At 38.1% G+C, this 24244-nt stretch overlaps 2 protein-coding genes and 1 long non-coding RNA gene across 17 annotated transcripts in view; 2 read left to right on the top strand and 1 right to left on the bottom strand.

Annotated features, from left to right (window-relative positions):
- The window catches only part of SYNJ1 (synaptojanin 1), a 68656-nt gene extending 55238 nt beyond the window's left edge, over positions 1 to 13418 (top strand). For 7 of the 12 annotated variants that reach the window (XM_074858202.1, XM_074858204.1, XM_074858203.1 and 4 more), the window contains 5 exons: positions 214 to 252; positions 347 to 417; positions 4729 to 4837; positions 5537 to 5757; positions 10234 to 13418. In XM_074858202.1, coding sequence (XP_074714303.1) covers positions 214 to 252; positions 347 to 417; positions 4729 to 4837; positions 5537 to 5757; positions 10234 to 11088 — 1295 coding nt within the window. In that variant the 3' untranslated portion in view covers positions 11089 to 13418. The remainder of the gene's footprint in view (positions 1 to 213; positions 253 to 346; positions 418 to 4728; positions 4838 to 5536; positions 5758 to 10233) is intronic. The other 5 variants (XM_074858201.1, XM_074858205.1, XM_074858207.1 and 2 more) reach the window with 1 other exon arrangement.
- LOC141939114 (uncharacterized) lies at positions 5727 to 13486 on the bottom strand. The gene is made up of 3 exons (XR_012627477.1): positions 13405 to 13486; positions 11903 to 11974; positions 5727 to 5843 (listed from the first exon to the last, which is right to left on the bottom strand). It is a non-coding gene; the product is annotated as an uncharacterized LOC141939114 (long non-coding RNA).
- A 72-nt stretch (positions 13487 to 13558) lies between these two features.
- Positions 13559 to 23704, top strand: CFAP298 (cilia and flagella associated protein 298). 4 transcript variants are annotated; one of them, XM_074858212.1, is made up of 7 exons: positions 13564 to 13900; positions 15771 to 15938; positions 17715 to 17782; positions 19915 to 20073; positions 20560 to 20691; positions 22863 to 22958; positions 23059 to 23704. In XM_074858212.1, exons 1-7 carry the CDS (start codon positions 13762 to 13764, stop codon positions 23167 to 23169), a joined length of 873 nt encoding a protein of 290 aa, XP_074714313.1. In that variant the 5' UTR covers positions 13564 to 13761; the 3' UTR covers positions 23170 to 23704. The 4 variants fall into 4 exon arrangements, with proteins under 4 accessions (XP_074714312.1, XP_074714313.1, XP_074714314.1 ...); XM_074858211.1 differs by lacking the exon at positions 23059 to 23704 and having other exon boundaries at positions 13559 to 13900; positions 21244 to 22958; XM_074858213.1 differs by lacking the exons at positions 13564 to 13900; positions 23059 to 23704 and adding an exon at positions 13988 to 14531 and having other exon boundaries at positions 21244 to 22958.
- The last annotated feature ends 540 nt before the right edge of the window (positions 23705 to 24244 follow it).

Raw genomic sequence — 24244 nt, 5'->3', positions numbered from 1 at the left:
GAAGGGTCAAATTACTTCATGTATGCCATGGAATAAGAATGTGCTAGAGTAACAGCTTAGCTGATGGGTAGACTTTAATACATAACAACTCTTAAAAAAGTCACTAATGTCTTTTTGCTCCCATTTCCATTAGTGATAATGTACCATTGCCATATAATATCCATTTGTAGCTTATCTAACAGATAATCTATTTTTTTTTTCCATGCTTCAAAGCACAAAAAAGTCCTGGAACACAAAGAAAAGATAACTTAGGTAATACAGATACATGCTTTGTACTAATTATGATATAGAAAGAAGTTGATTTTGAAATATGTTCTAAGTCAGCGATCTCTAACATCTGTTCCAGTTCGTAATCAGCCTCCACCTTCAACTGGAATTTCAAGCACAGGAACTGCTGGATATAGTACAACCAGACCGGTAGGTATTCTGTCTTAAAATAATTTTCCTCCTAAGTTTCTACAGTTTATTACACTGGTGGGTTTTTGTAAGTCACAACAGATGTAAGAAAACTGCAAAATTGACTAGTCTTTTTGCAGCATATATGAGTTAATTTCCTCAGCAATTCTTGTCTGTTGGCTAAAAATACTCCAGAATATATATACTCGACATGACTTTGTTGTTTTGCACTGTATGCAGTCACTTCACGGGCTCCCAAATAATACTACATTTTACGTCCACTTTCAAATAACTGCAAAGTGTGAAGCTATTCTTTGTATTATATGTTCCTGTTGACTACATTGCTGATTTGGTATGATAAAATCTATTATCTTCTGTGCTGAATTGTATATCCTGATGGCAGTTAACTGCTTGCAGGCAGTTAATGTATTATAGAGGCAGTTGATGTATTATATTACTGATTACTTGATGTGTAATAGAATTTCTTACCTTGTTTTAAAAATTAATTTTGACAAAGGTTTTCATGTAAAAATGAAACATTCAACCATTTCAACAAAATATTCAACAAACATTAGTTCTGCATTTCATTCTTTTATTTGTGGAATTGAAGTGAAGAAAGTGAATGAAGGATTTGTGGGTGCTTGAATGCTTCACTACAAGCAAGAAATGAAGGCACCTGCCTTATTTCTCTTCACAGCAGCAAGTAGGAGCCTTGTGTTAGGGAAGGAATAAGTGTTTTAATAGCTATAGGTCTTCTTAAAGAATTTCTAAGAAATTATATTGTTTGTTGATAATTCTTTAGACTTTACAGCATATTTCAGAGAGAATTTTTGCAGCAGCATGAAGGACTTTTCTTTCTATATCAACTCCCTCTGTTGTGGCAGTTCCAGGCTCTTTGACTTAGACCGTACCTCTTTATACCTGGACATTTTATAGGCTAAAAAGCAGCAAAAGTTGGCTCTTTCTTATCAGTTTCTTGGTCATTAGAGAACTTTGTTTTCCTTCTCTAAGGCATTTTGCTCTTCTCATTGGGATAATGTTCACAACGACACTGACAGGATGGAGAGCACACATCTTTAGTAAGGCTAAAAAGCATTCTGCTTGCGTAAATGTCCGTGGGATAGATACTGATGAGGTTTTTGACCTATCTACAAATAGCAAACAGCACCTCTTCTTTAATTCTGTAATTTTCTTTCAGGTAAAGGGATAGACCAGTTGTTGGGAATGAGAGAAAGAGTGTGAATAAGCCATTACAATAAAGATGCAGCTAACCATGGGAGTTGAAGTTAAATCCATATAAATTTGTTTTATAAAAGGTTGTAGAGTCTTTTTTTCACCTTTTAAATGATCAAGAAACAAAAGAATGCTGCCAGCTGTGCAGAGATAACAGAGTTCTTGTAGAGCTTAAAGGAGTTGTACCTTACTGGTATTGCCATTTCTATTGTACTCTTGTACAGTATTGAAACCACTGAAAACTACTGTTGAAAGCCACCCCTGAAATCACTTTTTGCTGATTCATTTTTCTCAAAGATACTGATTCTTACAGTGAACAGTTCTTGATCTTTGCACTTTTCCGTGATTTTCCCAGAAATGTAAAACACTCTCTTCTAAAATTTGTATAAAGAAAAACTGGCATACACAGGAAAGAATGTGTTCATTTATGACCATGTGCCTCACTTTTTTTTTTTTTTTTGGTAATCTGGAGCCAGCAGAGGATTTGCCATTTCTAAATCAAAATAATTCAATAAAAAAATCTAGTGTACAGAAGAGACTCCACCAGTACCTTAGAACTGGTATAAGTGCAAGAATTTTTGTTCATACTGTCAAGACAGAAAAAAAAAAAGTGATACTGTTCTCTCGTGTTGTGCTTCTCAACACCCAGGCTGGACTACAGTTAGAGCTGCTTGACAGTTTCCAGAAAGAGCCACAGTGCTGCAATTGCCAGCAGAATTTGATAAGACAAAGCTGACTGCATCTCTTCCTTTGCAGACGTTGAGATTTTCTTTTAAAAAACCCCCAAGCAAACCAAACCAAACAAAAAAACCCCACAACAAACCAACCAAACAAATGCAATTGAAGGTCTGAAAAAAGCTCTCCTAAAATCTGGTTGGTTTTTGAAGCCTTAGCTCAACCCTTGTTGAATTTTCTAACTGACATTGCTTCTCTCCTGTTTCCCAGGTTGGTTGGTTTTTGGGCAGCATTTCCTTTCGAGGATTTCAGGACCAGGGACAGTGGCCACGGCGGGTGCTGCTTCCCTCTCAGTGGGCCTGAGGATTATTTTAGACTTTCTTTCTCTTTCTTTGCTGTTCCTTTTGATGTATATTTTTTGTCTTTTTTTAAAAATACATTTTGGCAATTTAATCCATTCATCCTTCTGCCTACTTTCAGAATATTCAAAGAAATGACAAAATGCATCTAGGCAATTAAAGGGCAGACAGGTATTTCAGAGGTTAGGTGGTTTAAAGCATTTAGAAAGTTGTTAAATGGACTCAGCCAAGCATAATGAATTGGATGTTATACAAAGTCTTTGAAGTAGAATACATACATCTTATAAAAGTAAGATCAAGGATGATACTTGTTTTGTAGTGCTGCACTTGGGCCACAACAACCCCCAGCAGCGCTACAGGCTTGGGGAGGAGTGGCTGGAGAGCTGCCAGTCAGAGAGGGACCTGGGGGTGTTGATTGACAGCTGACTGAACATGAGCCAGCAGTGTGCCCAGGTGGCCAAGAAGGCCAATGGCATCCTGGCCTGTATCAGAAATAGCGTGGCCAGCAGGGACAGGGAAGTGATCTTGCCCCTGTACTCGGCACTTGGTAAGGCCGCACCTTGATTACTGTGTTCAGTTTTGGGCCCCTCACTACAAAAAGGACATTGAATTACTCGAGCATGTCCAGAGAAGGGCAACGAAGCTGGTGAAGGGTCTGGAGCACATGTCGTATGAGGAGCGGCTGAGGGAACTGGGGTTGTTTAGTCTGGAGAAGAGGAGGCTGAGGGGAGACCTCATCGCCCTCTACAACTACCTGAAAGGAGGTTGCAGAGAGCTGGGGATGAGTCTCTTTAACCAAGTAACGAATGATAGGACAAGAGGTAATGGCCTCAAGTTGCGCCAGGGAAGGTTTAGACTAGATATTAGGAAGCATTTCTTTACAGAACGGGTTGTTAGGTGTTGGAATGGGCTGCCCAGGGAGGTGGTGGAGTCCCCATCCCTGGAGGTGTTTAAGAGTCGGGTTGACATAGCGCTGAGGGATCTGGTGTAGTTGGAAACTGCCAATGCTAGGTTAACAGTTGGACTAGATGATCTTCAAGGTCCTTTCCAACCTAGATGATTCTGTGATTCTGTGAAGTTTCTTTGCTTGTTTTTAAATCATGTTTGTGTAAAGAGTTGTGTAATAGGGTTTGCTCTGAAAACCATTTCTGGAACATCCACTGTTACTAAGATTTTGTCAGAACATACCAAGTACACAAACATTTTAGAGGAAACAAATCTTACAAACTATCCTTCCTCATGATCTTTTTTTTTTTTTTTTCCCCGCCTGCAACATAGCATTTTTATTCTAATGCTTTACATTCAGCTTTCAAGTGTGGTGTTTGTAATTCACTTGTCTTCAGTTGTAATCTGGAATAGTTTCCTATTTCTCTTTAAATACTGATGTAGGCTTTTAAATTTTGTTTTATGAGAGCAATTCCATTCCCAGCATATTAACTTATATTCCAACAAGTTTGGGATGACTCCAGCCTTCAGATGAGGCAGAATGTATGTTGCATTAATACTGTTTGTTGAGGAGCAGAAGTAACTGCCTTACAGTTAGCAAACATAAGTTTCAGAGAAAAGAACTAACCATGGTCTTTTATGCATATCTTGAACTTTTACTATATAAAATTGACTGTAGCTGCTGTTTGCAAATGGCAGGCTAAAAGGTAGATGGTGTCTACAGTCTGCATTGATGGTGGATTATCAGTGTGTCCTTACGAGATCTCCAAATACAGTAGTTCCTGTTGTTGGTTTTGTTGCTTACAACAACTCATAGATTTGGGTAAAATTACCTTATTAATACTAACAAAATAGTAAGTGTTTCTAACATTATTGCCCATGTATATATTTATATTAAGTTGAAGACTGTTGTAAAAATCCTTGGCATTGAATTGAACACTCATAATGTTTTGAGAATATATTCTTTGCTTTTATATGTGCATAAAAAAATCAGTTCATCAACTCTTATCAAAGAATTTACTTTTCAGAGAGTCCTGATTAATCTAAGTCATTTAGCAGTAGATGACTACAGATCCAAAGTAGAACTAAAATACTTTCTTTTTACCAATTATTATGTCAGACTGTTCCACCTCGAGCTGGAGTTATTAGTGCACCACAAAGCCATGTCCGTCCCTCTGGGGGAAGACCAGCACCTGAAACTCAGATCAAACCAGCTGAACCACCAAGGGGTATGTTTACTTCAGAAGTTAAATATAAATGTCACTGTTCAGTCAAGAGGTACAGTCTCTGGTTTGAATGCTTTGTTTTCAATAGATGTCTTTGTTTTTCACTAGAAATTAAGATTCTTGAATGTAGTAACATTTGGCAGTTTCTGTTAATCATCCACAAATATTGTAAACCCTTATCAGATAATAGGCAGCAGTCAGGTGAGATCTAGACCCATAGATTTCATGCTGTCAAGAGAAACGTTGATCAGATTGCCGTGTTTTGGTGTGAGCACATTGGGGTGTCCTATCGTGTGTTGATCACTGGACCATTCTCTGCACTGGTGGTTCTGCAGTCATAATATTTGGAATAGTGTTTATGTTTGACTCTCAAAGCCACTTCCTAAACTTAAAGGGTTTTTAAAATTGTATTAATATCAAAACATGCACTTTATAGTAGTGACTTCCAAAATACTTTTGAATACAACTGAAGTACATTTAAGAATGACATGGTTTTTGGTTCTTTATTTTGTCTCTATAGTAACAATGTTTACTGGAGAGATGCTGAGCTTTTGATAACTTCTAATCTAGTTGCCGTAAACACCTGCTGTTCTTACAGCCCCTTCTTCTGCAGCTCTGTCTGGTGCTTCCACAGCCACATGTTCTCATTCATGCCATTCTTAAGATTCTTTACAATGAAAGATGCTGCAAATATACTTGCAGGCTCACCGTTGCTTCCTGAACCACTAAAGCCTCAGGCTGCTGGACCGGCTCAGCCCACCACTCAGCCACCGCCTGTGCTAAGGATGCAGGAGCCTCTGATACCTGTGACATCGCATCAATCTCAGACAAGTGCCCCACAAAGTCTGGAACCCCCACAACCACCTCCTCGTAGCCGATCATCTCACAGTTTGCCTTCTGAATCTGCTCCTTCACAGCAGCAAGTAAGTAAAAAAACCTTGTATATATGTTTTCTCGTTATGTAGATTAGCACAGCTTGTACTGAACACTGTAGATTTGTGAGAAACTCCTAAAGCAAGCAAACAAACAAAAATAAAGGTCAACACATTGGATTCAAAGATCATCAGGCTCTAGTAGGTTAATACTTAATTGCTTATGTATTGTCCATGGATGACTAACATCTTAAATACTAAACATTTAACTTAAGATTTCTTATGACAGACTTACAACTTATGGACAGCTTGGTCTTAAAATTATGTTGTCATTTGACAAATTCGTATTGAAAAATACACAGTCTAAGAAATTTAATTTTATAATGACACATGCATGACTTAAACTGTATAGTAACTAGCTAACAAAGGGTTTGATTATAAAGTAAACTTTATAGATTTCATGCTTTATCTTGATAAGGAAGACAATACTGATAGATACTTAATTAGAAATAAATTTCTCCCCATTCCCCAGTGTCAAAATATATAAACATACTAAAATAATCTAAAAGTTTAATACAGTAACATTAATATTCTTTTCTGTGGGACCATTTAGAGTGTTACTTTCAAAAAAAACCCTTTCTCTAGGAAAAGACATAGTTTCTTACTGCTGTTTAAAAAGTGCAGAAATAGGTTTTCAACGTTCTTTATATATACGTAAGGCTAAACTTCTTCACTAAAGGCCAGCGCTGTCAGTTTTCACAGTATCAGGTGCTAGGCCAGATAATACACTACTCGATTAAAAGCACAAATTTATTGAAGCTGATGGATTTGTTCCCACTTCTTACTAACAGTAAATTTGTAGTTTTGTTTCCTGGTGTTTGGTTTTTTTAAATATAAAGTCAGCTGTGGATATTTATGACTACCGAAGTTTTCAACAGTATTTTAGATTTTACCTTATCTCTACACCTGAAGCCCACTTTCACTAAAGCAGTTAGTCAATACCTATTTTGTACCACACTGAAACAGCCAAATTCAGTCCTCAGTGAGTTGATTTCGAATTCTAATCAAAAAATATTTAAATGCTCTTCCTTTCTTTCTGCTGAACCTCTCTCTCTGCCTGTTAACTTTTTCTATTTTGGAAACTTTCGTCAAAAAATGGAGGATGGTTTTGAATATAGAGGTAGAATATCAGGACTTTTTGTAGTTTGTTAGAAAGTATGAAGTGTTGCCAGCAGAGAATATACATGGAGACATAAAGTACTTGAGAACATACCACTTTTGTGAATAGAAACAGATTGCATTGTGTCACTTTTGAAAGCCTCATACCTTCTAAATGTAGTTTTACCACTGATCATTTTGTGAAAGAGGTGCAAGCAGTTCTTTCAAAATTATTATGAAAATTACATTTTTCTGTGTGTATACAAAGCAATAAAAAATATGCTTAAGCATACTGTAAACAGGTTTTTGAGCTGTGTAATGCTGTGTCTATATTGTTAACAATATCTAAACTAGATATTTTAAGACTAGTTCAGGGAGCTATAATTTTCTCTGCAGTCAGATTTCTTTGATTAATGCAGGCTAAGCAATCACAAGAAAGGCCTACTTTGAGCTTCATTTATTGTCTCCAGCTTAGTTTTTTTATTTTCATTTTGGTTTGGGTTTTTTTTTTAGTTAGGTGATATTTACTTCATTTCTTGATTAGAATTTGTAAATGTGAAGTTTTCTCAGAAAAAGTCTTTAAATAAATACAAAGTCTTTTGAGAGGTAGTGGATTCCAAGCCCATCCTTTGATTCAAAGATTGATTGTGATATTTAAGAATCTAAATCTCTCCTTACAAAAAAAATTGTTTGTAAATATTCAGGACTCTGTAGATTACCGAGCAATACATTAAAAAAGAGAAGTAATTATTGTAAAAAGATTTTATTTATTTTAAATTAAGGAGACTTTGGTTTTTGATTGAATGACAAGTCTTACTTTTTTTCCAGCTTGGTAAACTATTACTATAGATGAGTGTTTATACCAACACGGTTCCCAGAATGAGGGCTATAGTGCTTTTCATGTTAATAGATGGTTCGTATTAGACCATCAATAGTCAAATTCTTATAATCAGTCTTCAAAAAATAGCTCAATCAGCTGTGCAATGAATGTCTGAATGGAAATAACATTAGAATTGGCTCGAGCTGATTTTTGACTCTTAATGTAGAGCTTAAAAGTCTTACAATAGAATACAACAGAAATTTAAAATTTAGTGTAGTGTGTAATAAATATGTTTGGTTTGTCTTCATGTGTCAAAAAATGGCTTTGTGAAAGTACTTTTAACATGAGGTTGCTTTGTTACTTGGATTTTCTTCCTAATTTTCTTTCCTTTGATGTCTGTTTCTCTTTCACAAGCAGGAGCAACCATCAGGGTAACAGGTATCTGACTATTTACCAATCTTGTATGTGGTCTCCATCTATTCAAGCAGAAAAGATGTATGAATCTAGTTTTCATACATCTGCAGTCTCATCCACGTTAAAAATCACCTGTCCACGTTAATGAATTGACTGTCATACCATAATTTGCTTTATTCTTTCATAATGCACTTAAAATTGATACTGTTAACTGTATTTATTAGCACCATAGCAAATATTTTGCTTCATCATCTTTTATGGAACGATTGGAACCTCACGTATGTTGCTTAGTCACTGCTGAATCTCCTGGGCTCAGTCTGTTTGGAAAAATATGAGTAGGCATTGGAGTTAACATTCCTTTTTAATACAAATAAATCCTGATGCAATTGCACTGCCAAAGTTTTTTCAAAATAAACCCTACATTTCACATTTCTCAAAGAACAGAGAACTTACTATTACCCAAAGTAAAATATACCGTTTGTTACAATTTTAAAAGCATTTGGTTCCAAAATTATTCAGATAAATTTTTACTTACAATAAAGAACAATTGGGATTCATAGTTTCTTTGGGATCTTGTACTGTTTGATTACTTGGTTAATGAACACAGTACTTAACCAGCTAGTGTCAAGCTGCATTTGATTTATAATTTTTCACATTTCCCCGCTCAGTTACTTCATTGATGCCTTTGTTTTAACATTATTTTCCGAATAATGTTAAATTTTCCACTTACTATATACATACAAAAATACCAATATTGAACTACTCTATTTATGGTTTGGTAACATTAGGCCTTATCTATTTTAGAAACTCTCTGACGTAGTAGTACCAGGGATGCATGTAACCGACACTGTTGTTTCAAAAAAACCACCAGAGCAAATGCATTGTTGCCAGCATACTTTGTTTCTTCTGCCAATCAATTCAAGCTACAACTGCAGGTTTTTTTAAAGAAATTGCTATGTTGGATACATTGGGAAAAATTTATAATATTATTATTATTCCTGAGAGTCTCTAAAGCCTGTAGACTAATTTTGCACAGCTACTTAGTCAGTGGATATGTGGAGACATGCCTGAAACTATTCACAATAAATGCAGTAAAGACAAGATGTTTAAAGATTGAGGTTAGGCTATAATAGTATGTATTTTAGTTGATAGTTTTTGCTAGCATCTTAATTCAACAAAATATTAGTTAACAGAATTTTCATGCTAAATACCCAAAGTATTTGGGTATGTTAAGATGATGTGTTAAAATGACAAATTTGTTTGTGAAATTGGAATTCTTGGAAGCTGTTTTAACTTGCTTAAGTTTAATTCTTTGCATTCGTTTAATAAGGGAAAGCTCCAAAATCTGTTCTGTCAGTGTGATGATTTGAACAAAGGTACATATTCTACCTTTTTGGACAGTTGTTACAAGGTACAAAAGTTGCATTGTTGTTCAAAGACATTTATAAAAGCAGGAATATTTTGTTTTTAAAAGATGAGAAGTTCTGTGGAGAAAACTCTGTCTTCTCCATTTGGTATTATTCTAAACAATGATAACTTGCCATTTTAAAATATTACAAACTGATGATTGTACCTTCACATGTCAGGAAGCACTGGAGATGCATACAGATGCATATGTCTACATAGAACGTCTGAAGTGCATATACTAATAACACTAATTTTTCCTTTCACTGTGATGCTTAAATATTGCTTGTAACATCAATGTTATAAACTCTCAAACAATGAAACCTAGAGCTTTTTATTTCATATTTGTGCTGGGTTATCACTTGTTTAGAATACAGCGTCATTTCCCAAGTTTCCTAAAGATTTTCTTATACAATGTCCACTAGTGCTTTTGGCTAGGATTCTGACCTGCATGAATTAGATTCAGGCTGCATCAACAAACAAGGGGGAAAATCGTGTTTAATGACTAGTAGGCTTTTCTTCGGAGAAGGGGTTAAGGGTGACTGTTTTCCAGAAAAGAAGCAATCGTTCTACTACAAGTGCATTGTGCAAGTTAAAACTAAATTGCATTGAAATTTCAGTTAAAGCCCAAGAGCTTCTTTTCTTCTCATAGAAGAGTGAGAGATGGGGAGTTAGTAATAATCTTAAAACAGCCAGCCACGTGATTACTAAGCACCTTGTTTTCTTTCCAGATTAAAACAAATGGAACGTACGGCACTAAACTTGAAACACAGTTAAACAGTGACCCTTTTGAAGATTTGTCATTTAAGCTGCTTGTGTCAAAGATACAGACATCTGCTCGAACATCACCTGTTCCGACTTTAAACCAAAAGGAGTTGATACAGTTGCCTTCAGCAACACAAAGAAATGCTGATATTTTGAATACTGTAAGTTGCATGCCAGCAATGCCTCCTGTTCCAACCTTTAACACATCCCAGGAACATAAGCGCAGCTCTCCAAATCCATTTATTACTGGACTGAACTGCACAAATCCATTCACTGAAAGAACTCCTAATGCTGGAAACCCATTTAGAACAGAAATGCAAGAATTTGAAATAACTTCACATTTACCAGAAGGACGTGCTGCTTGCAATCCTTTTCCTTCTCTAAATCCCCCCAGCTGTAATACGAGCAAGCCTGTATTTTCTGTTGATGCACCTGAAAACACTTCTTGCTTGCGAAGTAAATCTTTCGTGGTAAAAAATGTACAGCCGAAAGGATGGGTAACGTTTGATGATGAGGAGGAGAATTTCAATGTAAAGCTAAAGCCATCTAAAAGTGTTCCAGATTTTAAGCAAATCACTTCCAGGAAGTCAGCTGGATCTCCAGATTTGCTGGGCACTGAACAAAAGACTTTTCTAGGTTCAGACTTTAACTTTGATAATGACTGGAATAAAAGTTCTACTGATTGCTTCTATACAATGCCAGCAAGAAGACCACCTGCACCTCCTATACCATCAAGAATAACCAGCAACACATCCCCCACAGATCCGTTCACTTCTTTGGCACCTAAGGTGTCACCAACACAAGATTTTACAGAAAGATAGATGTTCAAAAACATAAGAGGTTATATTTGTTGCTACGTTTATCTAGTAGAATAATTGGGCATTTGAGATTATTCTGTGTGCAATAATTAATTGTCAAATGCACTGAAACTTAACTCAACTCATAGACAGCCACTATTGTTTGTGTATAAATTTTGAATATGTATATATGGTAGAGCACAAAAAATGGTCTGAAATTTATTAAAATCCCAATGTAATAGTATTTGAATAGACAGAGAAGAGAAGGATGAGCTACTAATCTCATTAAAGTATACCAATCTTGGAAATAGTTTTTGCTTAGGGAGTGCTCTCATTTCTGTTCCCCTTTGTGGAATTTCAAAAAAGGAGGCTCCCTGCTGGTAGCCTCCCCACTCCCTTTTTACTGTCTTGTTAATTGATATTTATAAGTATTTACCAAAGAGCTGCCAAAGTTTATTGAGATTTGAATGTTGACAAGTATTGTTTAGAAGTTGTTTAATTTATAACAGAGGCTATGGATATTTGTAAGGCTTATATTTGAATTTGAGGCACAACAAAAATAGTTTAATTTCAAAATACAGACAAAACTTTGCGTATTAATATATTCAATATTTGACTTTAATTTTCTGTGTCAGTACATTTCAGCTATTAAACCTTATTGTGACATATACTCACTAGCATTACTTCAGAATAATTGTTCCATATCATCCATTTGTTCATTACTATTTAAAAGATACTTTTTTCCATTTCCAAATTGGAAACAACTGATACAACAAATTTTCCCTCAACCTCTGGAAAAAAATTCCCCTTGGGTTTTGAGTTACAAAGCAGTCTTTACCAGTTGCAGACAACATATTGGAGTTGGCTTGTCCCACTCTCCTCTTCTGCACATTAGAAGGGCTTTCTTGTCCTATAGAAAGACCTGAGTGTGAAGGAATTGGCAGCCATGTTACCACATCAGAGAAGGAGAAAGTCATCTTATGTGATTGGGCTGTCTGCTCAGCATCCTCCCCATCTACTAGATTTACTGCGGTATTTTTAAAATGTTAATTTCAAAGAAACAGGAGAACAGTAAGTAATTCTCTGAGCTGAACAGTATCATTCTGTCACTTTTGCGGTTAAAACTAAATGAGTGACTCTTCGTCACCCAGAGACAGGGACCATCCTCTGTGTGGTGCTGCTTTGAGGCTAGTGAAGGCTAAGTCACAGTTCTATATATTATGCTATAAAAATGCAACTCTTTGTGCTTTTATGATTTTCTAACGCTCACGTGAGACTACATAAAATACGATATGTTGTTATCTTGAGGCAATTTAAAATAACTCCATTTATGTATGCTATAAAACCCTGCAGTTCTCCTTACAATTCGCAGTGTCTTAGGACATAACTGTTACATGCAGCTGCGTACTTTCATCCAAAGCAGAATGTGTTACACTGTTGTCATCTCTTGGGGGACTGCAAATACATATGCCTACATGCATTGGCTTACTTGTGAACAAACTACTGGTTCTGCAAAACCAGGGACTGAAACACAACATACTAGTGTTCTATTTATAGTAGCAAAATATATGATGACAGTACTTTTTTTTTTTTTTAATTCTCACATTATTTATAAAATCATCCACTCTTCCTTTCAACAGTATATGGTTAGCCATGAGCTGCAGCTGGATAGAAGAGTGACGATAGTGAGTTTTATACTGCGCTTTCTTCTGTTCGGGTCATTAAACAGTACTTGTACATTTTTAAACAGCAGTGGTACTATACTCTTTGTGCTTCGGTATGTGAATTACCTTGTTTTAAACTGTTGCTATAAACATCTGTGTGATTGGTGTTTTGGTATATTCTTACATTAGCAAAACAATTTTTGGGGGAAACTTTTTGCTAGTGGGAGTTACGTGATAAATATGTTCTTTGTTGAATATTTAATTACAGTGATTAAAAACTACTGTCTAAACTATACCTGGTATAGAGCACCTCTACACTTTACAGGATTACGGAGACTGACAGCAAAGTACTGCAAAGATCACAACAAATGCTCCAAAAATACAGTGTGTGTGTATATATATATAGCTAACTGCTGTAACGTGTATTAATGAAAATAATTACTAGCAGAAGTTCTGAAAATACTAAGGATTAAAATTAGAAGCGCTCAACACATTTTCATGAATTCTGTGTTCCCTGTGGTAAATTGCTCTGTTCAATGTGACGATTTTCTTGCTTGTGGCACACAAATCTTTATGGCTGTATCCTTTCCAGAGCTGCAGTATTGAAACTCAGTGGCGTACAACATTCCGTATCTGCCCTGTGGAAGGCGGTGGTGTATTCATGAAATAAACGTACCTGCCCTTAAGAAAGTAGCTTTTTCTCTCTTTGTGTCGTAGGTGCTTCCCCGTGCCCCTCTTTGCCAAAGCCCTGCTGTGCTCGTAGCTGCCGCTAGGAGGGATGGCGCGGGCCCTTTAAGGAGCCCTGATGACGACAGCGACAGGGCCGGAAGCGGAAGCGCCCGCGGGCCGGAGGGAGGACGCGGGTGCTCGCGACCCCGGTGGGCGCGGGGGCGGGGTGGGCGGCGCCGCGCCCTGAGGGTGGCCGGGAAGCGCAGGGCGCGGCCTTCCCGCCGCCGGTAGCCAGGGACGCGGGCCGGTTCCTAACGGCCGCCGCCTCTCCCCGTGCAGGCCCGGCCCGGCCCCCGGCCCCGCCATGGTGCGGCTGCACGTGAAGCGCGGCGACGAGAGCCAGTTCCTGCTGGAGGTGGCCGGCAGCGCCCGCCTCGCCGACCTGGCGCCCCTGGTCGCCCGCATCTACAACGGGAGGCTGAAGGTGCAGCGCCTCTGCTCAGGTACCGGCCCGCCGGCAGCCGGCGGGCGCTGCCTTCCCCTCGCACGCCGGGGCCTGGCCGCGCCTCCGGCGGGTGCGGAGCTCGGAGGCGGCGGGGCGGGGGCCGCCTGCGGAGCAAGGGGATCCCGGCCGCCCCGCGCTGGAGCGCTGCTGGAGCTCCTGGGCCTTGGCTGCCCGGCTGGGAGCGGGGCGGCGGCGCCGGGAGGGGGCCCAGCTGCGGCCTCGCAGGGCTTCTGTGCTGGCAGGAGTTAAGAAACGCCGCTCAAGGCCCAGCCTAGCAGCACACCAGCCATCCTCCCCTCGATTTAACAGAACAGTGAATACCCACCCAGAACGCCAAACCGTGTGTAAATTCCCACCTTCTGGTATTTTAGTAGTCCTTATTTTTTGGAGACCATACGGCCCTGAGCTTTCTACTGTACACAGCTGAGAATTCATCCGTTGATTGACTGAACTGCAGCATGTCCCATCCCATAGTGGCCACATACATGCCTTCTGGCCAGCGGCGTACCCTGCCCGTGAACGACGTTCTCACGCTGCCTGGCGTGTGCTTGGTGTGCAAGGCATCCGCTTGCCGTATGGTGGAGAGTCATTGGATGTGTCTAAATTAGGCCTATAGTTCAATTCAGGAGGTGGGTTTTGAAAAACATTTACTGTTTGTCCTTGCTGAGCCGCTTCAGTGTGCGTTGCGGATCAGCCTGGGAACGCAGGAGCTGAGATGCCCTTTAGATGAGACTGACCCGCAGGGTGCAGCCTGTCTACACCCGATGTGCTCCACCCGCAAGTGTGTCTGTAGTGTATGAGGCCATCCTGAGGCTAATCTGAAAAAATACCAAAACCCAGACACCATGGTTACCATATTTTCAGCACTCACTCTTTCTACAGATCTGCTGCTGTTGCTCCACGGTACTTGCTAATTTAGTCTTAGCCTTTATGTTTTCGTGTGGGTGTCTATATTCCCAGCCACGGGAACAGAATGGCTGTTTCTTGAGACTTTCATACTTCTGATGTGTCTGTTATGAGATGGATATGCTTTAATTAACATGGTGATGGTAAAGAGGCTGGAGAGCCTTCAAGGAAAGGGTGCTGTGAAGTGGGCTGACAACTGGGTAAGTTGTTCTGGGGGAAAGTAGTGCATATAGCTTGCAGGCTGTGGATTGGATGCTGTGGGCTAGGTAACGGAGTTGGGAAACCGCATCCACACGCTCTCTGTTCTCCCTGTGTGAGACTGTGCGTTGGTAACCAGCATTTACACCTCGCGGTTGTCTCAGCTAGAATTATCCTGGACCGTTGCTTCTTGATTAGACATATTACTATATGTCTAGTACTCTTGATTAGACATATTACTGTAGAGATAAATTTCTATAGAGCCTTTTGTTAATTTTTTATTTCATACTGGGTGTGATTCTGACTCTTTGGGTCAGGTGTGGTATGGACAAAGCTAGGTAGTCTAGTTACATATTTTCTCAACTGCAAAGAAATTAATTACTGTATAACAATAGCGTGTTTTTGAAAAAAGTTGCTTTCCCAAAAGTACTTAGAAAAAGGAATATGCAGTCAGCTAAAGCTGACTAAGAAAATACCAGAAAGTTTATGGCCAGCAAGTATCATCTAGGTTTGCATACCTGCACTGTGTCATTTGTTACATTGTTTCACATATATGTGAAATATATGAATTGTAATGAAATTACAGCATATATATCCATATATATGTATTTATATACCTTATTATTTATTCCATATACTTAGCTCTTTAAAAACTGAAGGCTAGGAGTAAGGTTCACCTGCATGTACATAATGTGGAAGGCTTTTCTAAATGATACGTTCTCAGTAACGCAGACTTTTAATCTTGTTCTCTAAATGCTTTAAAGAGATGGCAGAGCTGGCAGAGCATGGTGTTTTCTTGCCTTATAATATGCAAGGACTGACAGATGAGCAAATCGAAGAACTGAAGTTAAAGGATGAGTGGGCAGAAAAGTGTGTACCAAGTGGTGGAAGTGTATTCAAGAAGGATGAAATTGGGCGAAGAAATGGACATGGTAAATCAAATGTAAATGTTTGTTTCTTTCCCTGCAGACACAGATAATCTATAATATAATGAGGAACACAAACCCCATAATTCTGGACCTTTTGCTTTTGCCTCCCTGTCTTGGAAGAAGAAAAAAACTAGTAGATACTAAGTATGCTTTTGATTTCAGGCCAGCATGTTAACCAGCTCATGTTTAATTGCTAATTATAAAAATCATCCTATAAATAAACTGTTAAAGGCAGTCGTAGATTTGTTAAGTAGTAGCTATTTCAGTTTTCACAATAGGTTAGTTAAACTATCTGTTACATATGTAAATCTTCTGTCTTGGATTAGATGATGGTGTAACGTTGATTTAAAAGCCTAAACAGTATTTTCCAACACGTATGCTGTTTAACTTTGCAACTGTAGTACTTGGAAGTGAACTCCAAAGATAAGTAAACAGTTATCGGAAGCAAGTTTGACTGTTTCACTTGAATTTATTCTCCCCATTTGTAAATGTATACTTGAATACTGTTTTCCTCCAGAGGCACCAAGATACATTAACAGGTTGTTTTTGTAATATTTCTCCTTTTTTCTCATTGACTGTGACTCAGAGTTACTGAACTCAGTCCTGTCGCTTTTTCTTTCTGCAACTCCAGGCAAGAGGTTTTGCCTTAGCACTTGGTATGTGTATTGAGCACCACTTTACAGTTGAGAGCATGAGGACTGATTGCACAGAAGAGACCACGATTGTCTTCTTGCTGTCTGTGCCTCTACTCCCAACACCACAACAGCCCTTGTTGGGTCAGCAGCCCTTTTGACGTTGCTTGCAGGGCAGCTCAGTTGAGGAGGAATCTTTGAATAACTTAGTCTTAACTTGTCATATGCAAACAGCTTAGTCCAAGTGTCTCATTTTGAGGAAAATAATTCTTCTAACACAACACATTGCCCAATCAAATTTAAGCCTTTGCTGAACTTGATAAAGAGCTTAAATTCTAGCTAAATGTTTTCCCTCCTATGTTCTCAGAAATAGCTGTCTCATGCGTAGGCATGCAGACAAAGCCTGTCTTGTTTGGCATGGTTGTTAGCAGTGTCGGGCCTTGCAGTAGAAGTTTACAAGCAACTTCAGTGTAAGGACAGTACCACTTGTAGTTGTACCCTGGCATTTATTTGTTAGTGGGAGGACAGCTTTGTAATTAACAAAGTTATAATATTGAACAGTGTGTAGATGTGGGCCAAACTAAATACGATCAAATTACGCATTTATGTGTTCAGCTGTGAATGAGTATGACTTAATTGGTTTCTTGTATTTGAGGAGAGGCTTGTTATAACAAAATAGGTAGCTGTGATATGAAATGCACATTGTATTTGTAAAACTGCATTTGATGTTAGATTGAGATTTTAATTAGAAAAAAGTCAGAAAACTCCAAACTGTTGACCCCAGTTAAAGCACATCTACCAGTACAGGCCATGATAGTCACGGGAAGGAGAGTCTTGCTTTCAGTTGTGGGGAGTATGTGATTATGGCTGTTGCTTTCTACTCAGTACTTTTGTCCCAAATACCAGTCAAATGTCTTCATGGAAAAGTAAGTTTGGCTCTCCCATGAAAAATGCTGGTTTGTTTCTTAAGTTAGTAAGAAATAGGGCAATGAACTATCAAACTAGTAAAGAGACAGCAACTTGGTAGTGTCTTTCTCTTGCTTTGTGATTTAACAATGTTTCATTTGCTTACAGTAGAGAATAACCTGGACAGGTCCTTTGCTTTCTGGTAAACGTAGACTGTTAAATATGTGTCTCTTATTTTTAGCTCCAAATGAAAAAATGCAGCAAGTTATAAAGAAGACAATAGAGGAAGCCAAGGCATTAATCTCTAAGGTAAGTTTCCTGAAGTAGCATGTGATATGTGGGACTTTCTTAATAGGTACTATGTAGTTGGGCAGCTTAAGAAAAAATAGTCTTTTTTCAGTCCAAGGGATGACAATTTTTGAGTAATATCATGAAGTGATGTGAATAGTCTAGTAAAAACTGACATTTCTGTTAATGATTTTCTTAATGGCTTTTGGCAAGCTGGTTCAACAATTTAAGGAATCAGATATTGAAACTCCAAGTGAATGCTGGCAGCTGAGACCACACTGAATGATTAAATTGCATTTAATTTTATCCACATGCCTTTAATTTGCTATTGGTGCATTCTTCAGGCGAATGCTTGTCGTGTTTTCTGGTGAAAAATTAACTGCATTCTGTGATGTCCCTGGAATAAAATACCTTTTGCTTGTTAACATAGTCTTTTGAGTTTCATGTATAATTAATTGAAAAATGTGTTCTAATCTCTTAGATTAGGCCTTGGTTTTACAAGCACTAGGTCTCATGCTCAGTCCCGCTGAGTTTGTGTGTTTAAAGATAAGTGTGAGGGGATGCCCTGATGGGACTATAGTCTCAATTATTCAGCTTCACTTTACCAAATCTGTAGATGCTCTGTATTGTGTTTCAGCTTTTATGACTTTGAAACACAAATTAGGTAATATTTATTATCAGATTTCATTTTTTAAACATTTGCAAGTAATCTTCTTCTCCCAGCCCTTACAGTTCTGGGAATTGATATGTGTGGAAGTTTAAAATATCTTTAAAGCAGTTATGCAAATAGATAATGTTACTGAATTTTTAATGTTGCCTGTGCACTGAAATTGGCCGCCTTGGCTGTTTTGTTGCTGATAACAGTGTCATATCAGTCATTTAGAGTAAGCAAGTCAGTGTTTCCAAAGGCCTCATGGAAATAAACAGAGGAGCTGCCCTGTGGCCTGGCAGCGCTTCCAGCGCGCTGAGTTGCAGCAGACCTTTCCTGAATTGAGGCAGGATTTCAGCCAAACCATTCTGAGTCATAGCAAAATCTACGCAAAATCAGAGATGTTTCAGATTAAAGCTTCTGGACTATAAAGATTTTTTCCAGATGGACTTTTTTTTTTTCTGTTGATTTGCATCTCATCAGCTCTATTTATAATCAGGGAGGAAATTAATAATGTGTAGTTTTACTTCTTGAGTCAAAAATATCTGCAGATCTGGTATCCACTTTGCAGGTCTTCCTGGGTGAAACTTCCAACTATATACTATGCTGTCATGTACAATAAGAAGTTGCAAAATTGCTGCACTGTGTGCTGAATTACTCCCGAAATTACTGCCATTCATTGGTGAATGAAGTTAAGGATAGTGTGGGAAGTGGTTTGTTAGGTTCATCGCTTTATAATGATGAAAATGAAGAAATATGCCTGTGTATTTAAAAAAAAAAAAAGAAGTTGATCATCTGAGATTGAGACTGAGTTGTACTTGCCAGTTAACTGGAATGTCCACAAGGAGGCAACATTCTCTTACTCTCTTTTTTATAAACCTTGTCGGTTAAAATACTGGAACTGTTAAATCCGTAAGCAAAAGCTTTATTTCTTGTCTTCCACATGCATCTTGTTTTTCCTCTATCCATTGTGGTAGAATTTGGAATGATCTCAAGTATTTGATCTTACAGATCTCTGCATATGCCATGCAATATGCCAAGCTTTACTTTTCTGCTCACATGTGCTCTATATTTTTTTCTCAAGTTTTAGGCCCCTTCTCTAGCCCTCACTTGAATTCTACTGTTTTGAATCTTGTTCGTGAATCACAACTTCTTGGAACAAAAGACTCCCCATCCAGTTTCTGTGGTCATACACATACTTGTTGGAATGCCTGTATCCCAGAGATGTTTATTACTAAATGTCTCCTGCACAATTTAGTGAAGATCTCTCTTTTTTTTTATTTTTTATTTTTCCCCCAGCATAAGCAAGCTAAATGGAGGGGGCAAAAGTGGAGTGATGTATTCAGAAACCAATATACAAACAAGAAAATTTGTGCTTCTATTATCTTTGTGCAGCCAGTTAGCTTCGCTCAAATATCACACTGTTGAACCTTTGAACTGACTACAAAGCAAAGTCTTTCTGCATATTTTTTTAAATTACCGGTGATCCCTGTCTGTATTTCAGAAACAAGTTCAGGCCAATGTGTGTGTTAATATGGAGATGGTGAAAGATGCATTGGACCAGCTCCGAGGGGCTGTGATGATTGTGTATCCAATGGGATTGCCTCCACACGATCCAGTTAGGATGGAGTTTGAAGATAAAGAAGACTTGTCGGGAACTCATGTATGCAGTAATGTATTTGGGTTATATGTAGTGCCAGGGTTAAATATGTGCTATGCTGTTCTCGTTCTCCATTTTATCAATGAAGGTTCTTTTCATTTGCATGGCAAATTTTGCTTAATATTTTTGTCTGATAGTTGGTGTGAAAGCACACCAATAGCTTAACTAGAAATAAGATGAATGAAGTTTATTCAGATGTTACATACAAAGTTCAGGTAAGTCTGGGACTCATTTTAAATAGCTTGTCATTTCTTTCTGATACCAGTATGGAGAATTTATTGCTCAAAGTGTTCGTTAGGTCAAGATTGAATGGAATATAAATGACAGTTCTGTAGATTAGTGTGAGGAGAACAATATAGCAGAAGAGTAGCATAAAATTACACTGGCCTTTCTGTTAGGAATTCCAGAAAGATTTTCCCAGAAGATTTTTCTGATTTTGAAAAAAAGCAAAAATCAACACCCCACCAGTTGTTTGTTTATTTGTCACAGGCTGGACTTGAAGTTATAGAAGAATCAGAAGCACAATTATGGTGGGCAGGAAAGGAGCTGAAAGAAACAAAGTTGCTCTCTGACTATGTAGGCAGAAATGAGAAAACAACCATCATTGTCAAGATACAGAAAGTAAGTATTGCTGGGAGATTTCTTTACAAGTTACTCACCTTTGTCTGCCCAATTCTCTGTGGAAGGGGAATTGTCTGTAGGTGTATAAAATGGATTAGATTAGTTCCGGCTTGAGTGTTTTAAAACTGTACATCTATTTTAAGGTTTTAATATACTATATTCTAAATTTTTCTTTAGTAATTCCTTTGCCTGTCAGTTAAATACTGTAGTTGCTCTTACTTGCTCCATAGCACTTTTCTAAAGTACAAAAAAGAGGTATTTAAAAACAGATGAAATACAAATGGAAAAGTTTAAAAAACCTCAGCTGGCTCTTCACTGAATCTCAGTGCAGAGCACTGAACAGACCCAGTCATTCAGTCTGCCCAGTTTTTCTAATTGTACTTGTGAATGTTTTTCTCTCAATATTCTGGCCTTTAAAAAACAGTTTTAGTGTTTTGTGCATATGTGGTGTGGATACCTCTCACCCCCGTTTCAGTCTGCTGTGTGTCTGAAAGAATGTGTCTGTAACTCAGTAGTTTCCTACCTGTGGTGCCCTGACTTTGTTGATGGCAGGTCCTCAGACTGTCTCAGTTGCCTTGGAAATGTGGACATGCATCTTCTTTGCGAGGACACAGGTGGTGGCAGAGGCTGAACTTACACTCTTCCAAAGTGTTCAGTGAGAACTCGCTGAGTGCTAGAAGGAAGAACAAGCTACTGGGCCTCTACAGCCCAGTGGTGCTGTCGGCAGCAGCTCACCTAAAGCTTCCAGCTGAACTTTTTTAAAAGAAATGAGACTTTCCAGCTGTCAGTTGTGATGAAACAGATGAGGCCTTCTGTATTGATTATGAACACAGGTCTGAGTCATCCTCTGGAGTAATGAGCTGAGATGAGGCAAAGATCTCCTGCTGTTCCTCAGTTTATAGACCTGGAGCTTCAGCAAAAGCATGTCAGACCACCTGGTGTCTGACACAATGGTCATGTTCTTGCAGTATCAGGATTAGTACCAAGTTACTGGGACTGTTCATTATTTTTTGGACAAAATGATTTTGTACTAACTCTGCAGTTGTGTTCATCTCCGGTGAGAATGCCATACTCAAGGGAAGAACGTTTGGTGTTTCAATCCATTTTCCGAGCTTATTCAGAAGATAATCACCCCGTTCATGTGTATATGTATCTCTATATAAAATCACATTCAGAGGGTGCTTTTGTGAATGTCAAATGTCTCAAGAGTACTTACTTACCTGTAGCTCAGAATTATTCTGGAGCTGCATTTCACTTCCATGTTGGTGAGAGCTTCTCTGCCACAGAAAGCATAAATATTTATGGCGGATGTTATTATTTGCAGGTGTCTGTAATAGAATTCCTCAAAGATAAGTGATTTATGTGTTTGTCATTTAGAAGACCAGAATTGCATTCTCTTTCCTATCAGGGTGACTGAAAAATTGTGTGACAACTTAACAGCCATTGAAGCGTAGGCTCCTAGGAAAGTTGTTTTACTGTTTAATTAGTTGATGGACCTCTTCAGAGAATGCAGGGTAGTACAGTGATTTTCTATCTGAGAAGAGATGCCTGCATTCTTGGGTTGGAGAGCTAAACTGAACCACCTCAGACCGTTTTTGTTCCAGAGAGGATTCACCATCTCCATTCAAACTGTTCCGTTTGCTATTGTTGACAATAGCTGTCATCAGCTATTTTCTGCTGCACACATCATTTCTTCCATGAGCACAGCTGGAAAAAAAAAAAAAATTATTTGTACTAACAAATTTATTTTATTTGTAGTGTTTTGTAACTGTCTGCCTTCCCTGCTTTACTAAGTCATATGCCATCTTGAGACTGTATTAGCAGGGGAGCTAAAGATGGATGGGCCCATCCTGAGGCATCTAGAATGACCTTAAAACAGAGATATTTATTATGTCTTCTAGAGCAGAAGTTTAAGTAAAATAGACTCAATCCTGTTTGCAGCTTCCACTCATGTCCACAAAATTGACAGCGTGATTCAGATGCTGAGATGAAAAAATAATTCTCACTTGAATGCAGCAGAAGTTTCTCAACATTTATTTTCCTGTCCTGTGGGACCTTACTAAATTTGAGAAATCCTATTGTCTGAAGAAAGATTTTGCTATCTTTGCATAGCAGCTTCTCTTTCGCATTGTAAATGCCATCATAAATAAAATTTATGATTTTCCTTTCAGAAAGGACAGGGAGCTCCAGGGCGTGAACCTCTGATTAGTCATGAAGAGCAAAAACAGATGATGCTGTATTACTACAGAAAGCAGGAGGAACTTAAGGTAACAGTGTCTTTTTACTGTATGTGAGCTGTGCTGTTGTAGACACTAAGGGCAGTTTACGTTCGTTGCTGCCTTCTTAACCTGTTGGTTCTCTTTACAGAAACTAGAAGAGGACGACGACGACTCATTTCTAAATGCTGAGTGGGCAGACAACCATGCTTTGAAAAGGCAATTTCATGGTGTAAAAGACATCAAATGGGGGCCGAGATGAAGCTCTGCAAACACCTTTTTGCCTCTTTAAGCTGTTTGGTTGATACACTTGTTTGCAACGTGTGGTAGATTCTTCTGACAAAAGCTGAAATTGTCACTTCCATAGCAGATGCCTGTTTCAGCCTTAGGTTTTCAATAAATGTTTACATTTCTGCGTAACTGTAGTAGCACTTGCCTCTGCAAAGAATGGAAGTGATCCTGTTGAAGTTTGTTATTTTATTAGAAACTTGTAATTTGAATATTAAATATTAAACTACTTCATAGATGATATCTAGTAAATATGCACTAGAAAGTTTGGTAATGTTTTGGATGGTCTTTATATTTTCTTGCATTTCTTTTAGATGGCATGATCTGTAGAAGATAATTTATTTTATAAGAAATCAGTTTTCCCAGGCTAATCCCATGAAAGTTAGTGACTTTTATCTACTTGTTTGCATTTCAGCCTAGCTAATACCAGACTATCATTTTTAAGTGAGTTGACCTCTTAACAATTGTTTTAAGGAAGTATTTTTATATAAACACAAATAACATGAAAATCCTTGTGGAATGCTTCATTTTCATTCTTTTGGTTTATTTTTTTCATTGACATTGGAAGCCAACCTGTTGATCTCATCCAGTTTAACAAGCTGTTAGCCATGATGCTTTTATATAAAGATTGACAGAAATCCATTTACAAAAGTAAGCATCGTTTGCAAGTAGGCTGGATACAATAAAACCAGGTTTAACAGGGCAAGATCTCTTAACATGGAAGTACTTCTAAGATTATGACTGAATTAGAAGTGTTTCATTTCTAGCAAATCAACATTTTAAATTGAGAAATCATGAAATTTATTGGAGAGTGTTTCTACTATATGCTTGATGTTTAGGATCCTGTTACCATTTCTAAAATGTACCATCGATTGGTTCTGGGTTCAAGACTAACAAAGGAGATGCTAGTAGACTTGAAGCAAACACTGTGTCTGGTTTTGAAAGGAGGATTCTGATTTGGGATGCTGTATGACTAATGGATAATTAAATCTCTAGAATTATCTATGTCAGTAATCAATGTTTAGAAACAAGTTGCTCAAGTTTTACAT

Source organism: Strix uralensis, chromosome 2 (genome assembly GCF_047716275.1).
Source record: "Strix uralensis isolate ZFMK-TIS-50842 chromosome 2, bStrUra1, whole genome shotgun sequence".
NCBI classification, from domain to species: domain Eukaryota; kingdom Metazoa; phylum Chordata; class Aves; order Strigiformes; family Strigidae; genus Strix; species Strix uralensis.
Note: the sequence above shows the minus strand (reverse complement) of the source record. Positions and strands in the feature narration are given on the sequence as shown.